The 11,401-nt window shown below is 46.1% G+C and overlaps 1 protein-coding gene across 3 annotated transcripts in view; it reads left to right on the forward strand.

The window, feature by feature from the left end:
* The window catches only part of LOC119814397 (protein NDRG3), a 64,430-nt gene extending 58,961 nt beyond the window's left edge, over window positions 1-5,469 (forward strand). For 2 of the 3 annotated variants that reach the window (XM_038330064.1, XM_038330066.1), the window contains 3 exons: window positions 1,228-1,263; window positions 1,432-1,483; window positions 3,927-5,469. In XM_038330064.1, the coding sequence (XP_038185992.1) occupies window positions 1,228-1,263; window positions 1,432-1,483; window positions 3,927-4,108 (270 nt within the window). In that variant the 3' untranslated portion in view covers window positions 4,109-5,469. Of the gene's footprint in view, window positions 1-1,227; window positions 1,264-1,431; window positions 1,484-2,771; window positions 2,811-3,926 lie in introns of all 3 variants that reach the window. The other variant, XM_038330067.1, reaches the window with a different exon arrangement.
* The last annotated feature ends 5,932 nt before the right edge of the window (window positions 5,470-11,401 follow it).

The raw sequence follows: 11,401 nt of genomic DNA on the forward strand, positions 1-11,401 counted from the left end.
AAGAAGAAAGAAAGCTAGGATGGTGGCGTATGCCTATAATTCTGACTTATAGGAGGCTGAGGCAGGAGGCTTGCTGTAAGTTTGAAGCCAGCCTGAGCTATATAATGAGTTCCAGGCTATCCTGAACTACAAAACAACCAAGCAAATAAAGATTAGAAGATATTTTTGTTTTCCTCCATTTATGTCATAAACATTTTCCCATTCCACACAAAATTAAATGAATGTACAAAATAACAAGAAATAAGGTAATGCTGGGAATGCTTTATATCCTGGGTCCTGTTGTATTTTTAAGAATATCTTAGTAATGATGGGTACATTTTTCTCTTGGGGCTTCTTGTACTTGTTAAAAGTTTCTAGATTATCAAGAATCACCCTTGCCGGGTAGTGACAGCACACACCCTTAATCCCAGCACTTGGGAGGCAGAGGCAGGCAAATATCTTTGAGGTCAAGGCCAGCCTGGTCTACAGAGTGACTTCCAGGGTAGCCAAGACTACATAGAGGAACCCTGTTACAGAATATTATTTTAAGGTGTGTTACATTTGTTTATGCTCTGGAACATTTGTTTAATGAGTTGCTTTGTTTATGCTGCATTTGTTTAACTCTGTGAAGCTGTGACTCTTTGTCTAAAACACCTGGTGATCTAATAAAGAGCTGAACGGCCAATAGCAAGGCAGGATAGGTGGGACTGGCAGGAAGAAAGGATAAATAGAAGGAGAAATGAGAAGAAGGGCAAGAGAACAAGAGGAGAAGGAGGAGCAAAGGAGAACAAGGAGAGGAGGACATCTGGGGCCTGTGCCTAAGTACTTAGAGGCAAGAAGTGGCGGACTCAGCAACATAGGAAGCCCTGCCCTGGCCTCTTAGTAGGGAAAGGGGCCTTACAAAGTATGACACACTGAGATGTGCAGCACACTGTTTGAAGACTGTGAAAATAAATGTCTTTGGGTGCGGATGAGCCAGGATGAAAGTTTTAGCTGATAGCACTGTCAGCCTAACAAGAAATACCTGCAGAGGCCTGAAAGCCAGGCCTGAGATCCTGTGAATGAACAACACTGGACATCTCTCAAAGGTATGGCCAGCGTCAAGACTGCATAGCGTGCCCTGAAGTGATACAAACATGGATGCTGTTAAGCATCAAGTTCATTCCTGACATCTTCGAAAGGACATGGTTACTGAGAGCGTTCCCCTTAGTGGAGGTCCTGCTGACTTAGGTGTTCTTCCTCTTCCAGATGGCAGACTGTGGGGGACTGCCCCAAGTAGTTCAGGTAAGAAAGTGTTCATAATAATCTCTCTCTCTCTCTCTCTCTCTCTCTCTCTCTCTCTCTCTCTCTCTCTCTCTCTCTCTCTCTCTCCCCTTCTGTCTCGTTCCCCCAGCCCATTGCTACCTCTCTACTTAATGCAAAAATTAATGCCTTCTTTGTTTGTTCCCCCAGCCTGGGAAGCTCACCGAGGCCTTCAAGTACTTTTTGCAGGGGATGGGCTACAGTGAGTAATATGTTTTCTATTTAGCAGAAGTTTATGGGTAATAGGATACGTTTAACATCTGGGAGACCACAGTTCTCAGGACCACCCATTTGCTAGTCGGACTTTAAGTAGACAACAGTGGAGTATAAAGTGTTCATTCATCTGTGCATGTGTCTAAGTGAGGCTGACAGCTAAGATATGTCCTCAGACTAAAAGGTGATTTTTTTTCCTTTCTTTTTGTTTTGTTTTGTTTTTTGAGACAAGGTTTCTCTGTGTAGCCCTGGTTATCCTGGAACTTACTCTGTAGATCAGAGGGGCCTCAAACTCAGAGATCCACCTGCCTCTGCCTCCTCAGTGCTGGGATTAAAGATGTGTGTCACCACACCTGGCTCTAAGAGGTGATTTTATAGCACACCTGAGGCTCAAGAATGTTTAGCTGCCTCCTGTAGCAACCAGTAAGCAGCATAGCCATGATTGAAACCTTGAAAGCCTGACTCCAGGCCCACATCTTAACCACTGAAACTTTGGCTGCCTTAGCTATAAACTGGAGCTTATGATTTATATCTGAACCCAGCAGATTTTACCTGGCCCACAGAAACAAAGTAAAGGCTCCAGGAGAAAAGGACAGTGTCCTTACTGAAATCTGTTCTGCCACAGATGAGCTGGCAGTTTTAGAGCATGTCCATGTCATATGCTGCTGCATTGGGCTCTTACCTCTTAGACCCTGAGCTTTCTCATTTGTTACAGAAACTCACACTTGCTTCCTGGGGGGAGGGGAGGATAAATAAACACCTTTAACCCAGAACAGAGCTCTTTACCCAGTGGGCAGATTTTCCATCAGGTGTCCATTAGATGATGACCATTGGTGAGCTGCCAAGGAAGGTGGTCCCTAGGTTAGACCTGTAGCTGCCAGAAAGACCATGTGTGTCTTGTCTAAAGTGGCTATGTCGTCCCCGTCTGTGAGCTGCTACCACCCGAGCCCACACACACAGCCCTCTGGCTCACCAGGAGGAGAAGTCCTCTCCTAGCCTAGTCTCATCCTCTCCCCCAGAAGATATCTGATTATGCAGCTAGCTTCTAAAACAGGGTACAGAGGCTACCTATAGAATGAGGGTGGAATAACTTCTTCTGTCTGTTTCGAGAAGCGGCATTAAAAGTGGTGCTTAAGCATCAATGCTCTTCTCTGGGACCTCAAAAGAAGCTTCCATCCCTGCTCAGTATCCTGTCAGCATCTTCTAGGCAGCCAAGGTTGTCACTTAGTTCTTGTGGGTCACTAACCTGCCTTTTCCTGTGTCCATCCTGCTTCCAGTCCCGTATGTGCAGCTCAGTCACCTCAGCAGCGAGTCAGGTACCTTCCCTGTGCTGGCCCTGCCCGCCTTCCAACCATGCTCTTTCTGCTGCATTGGCTGCCTGCAGCATGTCCGCTGTTCCCTGTGCAGTGAGAGCCCGATAGAACAGGGCTTAGTGTGCTCTACGTTTACCCTACAGATCAGGCCTGGTTCTGTAAGAAAAAAAGGAGCCCATTGAAATGCACAGGCCTCCTCTCATCCTCAGCCAGGGTGACAGTGGCAGCCAAAGCTCAATGGGGGAGGGGTCCCTCTTCCACGACCACCACATATTTACTAATCCTTGACGTGAGCCCTAAACAGGAATCAAAAAGGTCCTGCAGTCTTGACTCTAGGTAAGATGTTAGCATCTGTGTCTGGAGACCACAGATAGGGTATGTTTTGACCCCAGTGATGAAATGATAGATAGCAGGGCAGGGACAGTGACTGATGATCCAGAGTTATGGGCAGTTAGTTCTGTCAGGTGAGGCCTTGTCCAGGCCATGATGAAGCTAAAAGGATCTTAAAGTCAAAGTAGTAACAGTAACAAAATAGAAGTCTAAATTAAACAACCCCAGAGTCAGTCCCATGTCGACCCCTTGTCCCCAATAGCCTGTACCACATGCCTGTAGAGCAATCAGCTCCAGAACACCTTCCCTCCCCTCCACCCATCCATGTCTCCTCCCCAGAGGGCAACAGTACCTGTGGACACGGATGGTAGTCTTGTTGTATCGGGCTTGCACTGTGTTTGTGAAATGCCTTCCTACTTGTGTGGTTTGTCATTCTTTCTTTTGGTTTAGTCTTGCATGCACTGCAGGTTTTGCTGACCAGTGTGTGTTCCCAAAGCCACCTTCCTAATCACTGTATGAATGGTGTGGTCACAGCTAAGAGGCTTTACTCTGCCCTTAGGGTTTCCCATCAGACTCTGAAGCCAAATCTGGGGAGAATCCAGATGCAGGAGATCACAGCAGCCTTGCGTACAGTCACTCACCTAGAGCAAATGGTGCAGAGGGGCACCTCTTATGCCGTCCTGGGCATTGTCTTAGGTGGGCTGGGAAAGGTAGAGTCTTAGGTGAAGCTTGTAGAGCACTTGACCTTCTCCAAGCTCCTCCTCCTCATCTCCTGGTTCTTTGTTACAGTACCGTCTGCCAGCATGACCCGGCTCGCCCGATCACGAACCCACTCCACCTCGAGTAGCATTGGCTCTGGAGAAAGTCCCTTTAGCAGGTCTGTGACCAGCAATCAGTCAGATGGAACTCAAGAATCCTGTGAGTCCCCTGATGTCCTGGACAGACACCAGACCATGGAGGTGTCTTGCTAAGCAGATGCTCCTCCCTGGACCACGCAAGTCCCTCCTCCTTGAAATGACCACTCCATAATAGAACATTTCATCCTATCAATCAGCTGGCCTCCACTTCCACTCATGCATGGCCACAGAACCTTTCTCTAATAGCCTGGATTTACCATTCTCTCTACACACCCCTTTTTGTATATACCAAGAACCACACCCATGCCATTACTGTAACATTCCAACATCTTGATCCGATCTGATCTCCATATCTTCTCTTGCCAGCCTTTCCCTGTGCTCCCTCAAATATGTATCTGACGAGATTCTTGATTCTCAACTCCATGTGTGTGCGAGCACGCGTGTCTGTGTCTGTGTGTGCATAGTTCTGTGATTTTAGACATGCTTTCTTGTAGCACTTCTGCAAAGGGACTTTTTTGCACTCAGTGGCATTTTAAAGGGAAATATGCAGAGCAGATATCTGGATGGCTTGGGCCACAAGGTTGGATTTTGGTTCCACTTGAACAATATTTGCAGTGATTTTAGGAGAGAGCGGGTCTGAGGGATGTGGGGACTGTAGTCACTGTGTGGACCATTGACTGGCTGTGACCAGTAGAGGGTCACCTGTTACACAGATAGGCAAGGTAGCAGTCACCTCCCCTGTCCAAGGGGATTCATACATGTCATTGTGTAGGTCAGAGGGCACGATCTGAAGCCCATCAGTGGTGTCTCTGCACTGTGGCATTTTCTCCAAGGAATTGTCCTAAGCTCTAGATTAGCCAAGGAAGATGGAAAACAAACATCAGGCTCCACTCTGCAGACTAAAATGTTGTCCCTGTAGCATCCGATACCGCTTCCCAAACACCCACACATCTGTAGGAAGTGCCTCCCAGGTTGGATGGAGAGTGGTTCTCCATCCCTCTGTCCCAGAGAAGGGGACAGTATGATATAAATATACCGTTGATGGTGAGGGTCTTAGGGTCTTAGTGGGGAAAGGAGGAATCATTAACATGCCACCATGATAAGTAAATGTAGCCTAGGTTCCAGCAAACATTAATGGAAACCAAGTCACATTGAAGTGGAACCCATTTCTGGGAAAGTCTTAAACGTGAAATGTCCCTTTTTAGGAGGGAAGGGGACAATCTCAGGGCAGTCCTGTCCAGGTTGTCGGTGAGGGGTCATACCAGCCAGGGAGACCCTCTGGGAAGAAGCTGCCACACAGCAAGGACTCCTTTCTTGGAAGTATCCAGATGTGAGCCCAGCCAGGGTCATATGGTTCCAAACCTGAGGAAGAGGTTTTTCACACACTCCTTGCTTTATGCTAAGATAAGGAAGATGTCACTCTACCAGAGTGTGACTTTTTACAGATTAAATAAAGCTGTATATGTCTCATTGTTCCCTGGCTGCTGGTGTCATTTCTCTAAGCAACTCTCTGAAAGCTTGGGCTGGGAATGAGTCTCTTCTACAGGTTCTGAACTGTGCATTTTCTGATCTGCGATTACTTCTCCCTTTCAGTGACGCTTACTAGAGGGAGGAACGGACAGTAAGGGCATACTATGCTGAATTCCCCATCTACCTGACATGCCCTGGTCTCCTCAAAACTCCCCAGAATCCTGACAGTGCTATTCTTGATGAGAGAGCACTAGAGTCTAAAAAAGTTAGTCCATATCTTGTGTTACATCGTCTCTGTGGAGTTCCTGGTCCTAACTATCATGTGATAATTTACAAGCACTTCCCTGGGTTCTTAAGACAGCAGGCTATATTTCTACAGAAGCTGCTCTACTAATAGTTTTAGGAGCCCACCATCCTATAAAGGATGGAATAGTCCACTCTGGGACTGGAAGAAGGCTTTGCTCAAATCAGGAACGAAGGATTCAGGAGTAGAGCTGGTGGCTATACCATGTTTCTAGTCCCATAGAAACAGTCTGCTCTCACCATCTGATTGCCTAAAGAAGACTTGAATTCTTCTGTCAGACTTTCCTCATATACATGCTGGTCTCTTTTGGACTACCCCCTTGACTTCTCACTACTACCCACAGGGCCATACAGACCATTGGCCCTGGACAACAGTCCTCTAACATGACAGAAGAGAACTCGATTATCCTCCCTTTGGAGTGTCTTTACACTGTCAGTTCCTGCGTCTACAGTTGTTCTCACAGGATGAGAGTCTCAGTTTGAAAAGGAGTGAAGCTAGGAACAGTATGAGTGGGCCCTTGGGGTCAATTCCAAGCTCTAAAACAAAACAAAAAAGCTCACAAAATTGCCAAGAGAAGGTGACCATTCTAGCTCTGCACTGTCTATCCTGCTGTCTGAGCAACAGGCAGCTCATCCTCTAGATGAGGTCACTGTATCCTGCAGACATGGCCATTGGGAGGAAAATGGGATTAGAGAGACACAAAGCAGCCTGAGCACTGTGCAGTTTCTGTTGCCTTTTGTCAACACTGCCCACCCACTCGCCAGGACACCACAGACAGTGCCTAAGCTCCTAGTTTGCTTCTCAGACATGTGCCAAACGATCTGATCTCTTCTGCAAATGTGACCAACACCTGTTTATCCTTGGTCTCACTGCCACTGCCTGGGTCTCATCTTCCCCACTAGTTACCGTGCCTTATCCACACCAGGAAGAGAAAGTCGCAGAGTCCTGGAGATGTGTCCAGCAAAGAGCAGGGCCCTTATGGCCCAAGGGTCCTAAAGGTTGTAGCCCTGCTGAGCTAGAGTCAGGAAGTGAATCACCTCTAATCCTCCCTTCAGCCCACTGGAGTCAGTATTATGATCCTTCATCGCAGGAGATGCTATGGGCTGCATGCTTTGCTGCATGCTTTGCCTGAGGTCACACAGCTGGTCTGAGTTAGTCACCCATGCTACCCATCGCAGATGTAAAGCCAAGCACTAAACTTGAACCTCATACTTATGGGCAGCTGAAATGGAAGAATTGCCCAGCCCTCAGGAGGCAGCAGAACCACCCCCTTCACCAAGGCCACCCAGTCCCCAAAGTCTGAGAGGCAGAGGCCATCCAGAGCCAGTCGTGGGGCCCCAGCCTGCTTGGTGCTCCTGAGCTCTGCTGCGGACTCTGAGCTCCTCCTCAGAGAGCGGAGCACTGTTTCTCCAACTGATGAACGGGGCTGCAGGACAGGTGGGCTGTTAGAGTCCAGCCTCGATGAGATTCATACATTCCAAGGCAGGAGCATGAGGATTAGAATTATTAAAAGCAACAGAGATATGAGAGAAACAAAAGACAGAAACACTGAACAATACCAGGAGGGAACTTCAATGAATTCTGAAACCACCAGTGTTTATTTTTCACAAGCTTATATACCCCACTCCAAGAGGGGAGGGGGAGGCAACAGACTGCATTAACATGATAAAAGGAATAAACAGAGCATCCTCAATCAAGCACTCTATTGTCTAGACAGGACGGGTAATGCCAACATACTTAGACTAAGTATCCTTGCAGGCAGCCACTCCCTGGAACCTCCTGCCAGTCTTCTTGTAGGAGCAGAGACAGACTTGAATTCTCCAACCTTTGGTCAAGGTGGAGGAGATCCACCTCTATACTCAGAATACTAATTAACCACATCCTAGGTCAGGGTCTCTTATTTGTAGCCACACCTGTTGTCAACAACTTTGAAAGAGCAAAAATAAGCTCAAACTCTTGACCCTTAGTTAGGATGGAAGACTCATATCTGTGGGCCCTGGCAGTGGACAGAGGAGCGGTCCTCCCTGCAAAAGTGGGTCCATTCAGTGGGGACTATTCCAGGACATGGATGTCTTCCCATGGCATTGATGGACAACCCCCTAATCAGGCAGCATGTGGCTCTAGAGTAAGGAAAGTCCCCATGCTATTCTGTGAGATTCTCCTTCTTCCAACTGTGAAGCCTTGGCAGTGCCTGGCACAGAACACAAACTCAGTGAATGATAATTGGATGGAAACAAACAGATGAAATTTTACCTTGTCACCTGAAAAGGATGAGCGGGCCAGCCCCCCTCACTGAAACACTTAATAGAAATTATTGGAAAATCAACATTTCTCTAGAAACCAAGGGTGTGCTTAGTCCGAGGACAGCACACTGTACAAACACTCTGCTCACTCTGATTCATTCTGTTGATGTGTGTTGAGAGCCTTCGGTGGGCCTCACAATGCAGAGGACAGGACATAGAACTGTAGGGTAATGGCTGATTGAACAAACATTCCGACTGAGCCTGCTGGCAGTCACGGGGCTGTGAAGCAATGGGACCAGTTGACCCCAAGAGTTTGGGGGAACAACCTAGGGAACACAGTCCTATAGCTCATAGTCTCATAAAAACAAAAAACAAACAAAACAAAAACTTCTCAGGAACACAACAGAATAAGTGAAAAAGGAAGCGCTCCTGGAAGAATTTGTAACAGGCTCTTCAAAACCAGGAAGAAAGTATGGCCCCAGGGCTGGTTTTCCAGGGCACTATCTACCAGACCCAAATGTTGGGTGTGGTTACCCCACTTCTCAGATGAGGAAAAGGGGCACCAAGAGTGGAAGTGACAGTTGGTACCTCCGAGCCTTGCAAGTCACTGTTGTATCACGTGGACTGACAGACTCCTGGCTGTTTGCACCAATAACTGTTCAGTGTCACCTCAGTTTGTGACTCCCATCCCAAGGCCTCTTTGCTCCTCCTTAGCTCATCTCTAACCCTAGCCACTGTCCCTGATATGCCTGGAGAGAGCTCAGTGTCTTGCCACTATCCCTGCCACAAACTAGCAGAATTTCACCCCAGGTCTAAAGAATGGTTCTCAGGCCACAGGAGTTCACAGGAGAATCAGCAAAGGCAAAAGATTTTTAGAAAGCTTCCTGAGAAAGGTTATAATCCAGACAAACCCAAAGGGAATGGAAAATGCAAGCTAGCCCATAAGAAGGAACACAAAAACAGTCCCCGAAGCTCCTACCCAGAGGTAGAAGAGACCATTGGTGTTCTTAAGAATGGAGCAAGGCCACAGCCTAGGAAAGACTGGTGCAAAGCAAACTGCCTGTTGCTTACCTGCAGTCTCTTCTTATGAAGAAAGGACTGGGGCTTGAACCTGACAAGAGGGTTCACTCCCATTGTGGGTCCTAGCTGGGATCATGGGCTGTCTCTCCACAGCAGCACCCTTCTCAGGTTTTGGCTGTGTGCTTCTGAGAGTGTACTGAGGAATGATGGGAAGAATGCCCAGCAGAGAGAAAAGCCTGTCTAGCCCAAGCTCCAGTTTCTCTGGTTCAGACCAGAGACCTATGTCTACAGAAACAGGTAAGTCATATCTGAGGGATCTCCATGCCTTTCCCAAGCATCATGAGTCTTTATAAACCTACATCTCACCACCTCTGAGTCTGTGGCCAACAACCCTAACACAGCCTCAAGCTTCAGTGAGAGCCTACAAATTCCCAGTGAGCAACTTACTCCCAGCTTCTGCTGAGTTTACAGTATTGGTAAGAACATTCAAGAAGCTGATAAAAGAGGAAATATAAGGAGACTGGTCAAGGAACTCAGTGGTGGAGCACCTGGTAAGCACACAGGAAGCCATGGTTCCCATCTCCAGCCCACACACATAAAATACTTAGCTCCTCAGTCACACTGTCTGCATTCCAAGTGTTCAGAGGCCTCGTGTACTAAGTGGTTACCTTATTAGGTAGCTTAGTAAGAGGGTATCTACATTATTTGTTACAGAAAGTTCTCAGTCTAAGAGGTGATGTGAAATATGACAGATTCCATTTTCCTGCCGTGTATATGTGCTTGGTTTACTTTTAATTGTGGGGGTGCACATGAGTACAAGTATTCATAGATGCTAGAGGCATTGGATCCCCTGTAGCTGTAGTTACAGGAAGTTTTGAGTCACCTAACATGGGTTCTCGGACCCAAACTTGGTTGCTCTGCAAGAGCAATAAGAGCTCTTAGCCTCTGAGACATCTTTCCAATCCCTTCTTTGACTTTTTTTTTAAATAAAATCTTGCTATTTAGTTCAGGCTGGCCTGGAATTTGCTATTACAGAAAAACCTGCTTTGAACTCACAATCCTTCTATGTCAGACTCTTTAATGTTGGGACTATGGGTGTACACTAGCATTTGTGTGGTGTTGTCTCAGTTTCTGTCCCACCTGGTCCCCGCAGTCATTAAGTCCCAAAAAAATCACACAGAGGTCTACATTAATGAAAAACTGATTGGCCCATTAGCTCAGGCTGATTATTAACTCTTATAACTTACATTTGCCTATTATTCTTTTTAAAAAAAATATTTTTATGGTTTATTTAACTTTATTTTACGTGCATTGGTGTGAAGGTGTCAGATCCCCTACAAGTGGATCTTCAGACAGTTGTGAGCTGCCATGTGGGTGCTGGGAATTGAACCCTCAGGAAGAGCAGTCAGTACTCTTAACCACTGAGCCATCTCTCCAGCCCTTGCCCATTATTCTTATCTGTGTTAGCCACATGGCTCAGTACCTTTTTCTGCAGGGCAATCAAATCTTCCTTCTTCTGTGATTGGGACAGTACTATTGAGGGAGCTTCCCTCTTCCCAGAATTCTCCTGTTCTCATTGACCCACCTCTACTTCCTGTCTGGTTGTCCCACCTATACTTCCTGCCTGACTACTGGCCAATCAGCATTTATTTAAAACATAATTGACAGAATATAGAAAATTGTCCCACACCGGTGTGGGTTTAGGTTGTCTTGGTTAAAACATAAATAAAAGTATATGAAATTTACATATCACTATGTATTTTCTTTTTATTTATTTATTATGTACATACTGTTCTACCTGAATTCCAGAAGAGGGCACTGAGTCTTATTACAGATGGTTGTAAGCCACCATGTGGTTGCTGGGAATTGAACTCAGGTCCTCTAGGAAGAGCAGCCAGTGCTCTTAACTTCTGAGCCATCTCTCCAAACCCATCACTATGTATTTTCATTTATTTTACTAATATATAATTACTCAAAATGATGGATTTGATATGTATGCTAAGTAATTTGATTATATTTGTTCTCCATTTCCCTTTCTTACCCCTTTTCACCATTTACATCCTTCCTCTTCCTGAAGATTCCTTTTCTAGAATCTTCACGTCAGAATGTATGTGTATGTGCATATGTGTGGGTGTGCATGTTTGTGGGTGTGCATGTGCATGCACGCATTTATGTAACCTATGTTCCACAATGAGAAACAACATTCAACATCTAGGTTTGACTTATTTTACTAAACAACTATCTCTAACTGCATACATTTTCCTAACAATGTTCTGTTATTCATTATGGACAATGAAACTTCATTATGTGTACATGATGCTTTTTCTTTCTCCAGTCACTTGTTCGTGGATGCCTAGGCTGATTCTAAAG

This window comes from Arvicola amphibius, chromosome 5 (assembly GCF_903992535.2).
Source record: "Arvicola amphibius chromosome 5, mArvAmp1.2, whole genome shotgun sequence".
NCBI classification, from domain to species: Eukaryota; Metazoa; Chordata; class Mammalia; order Rodentia; family Cricetidae; genus Arvicola; species Arvicola amphibius.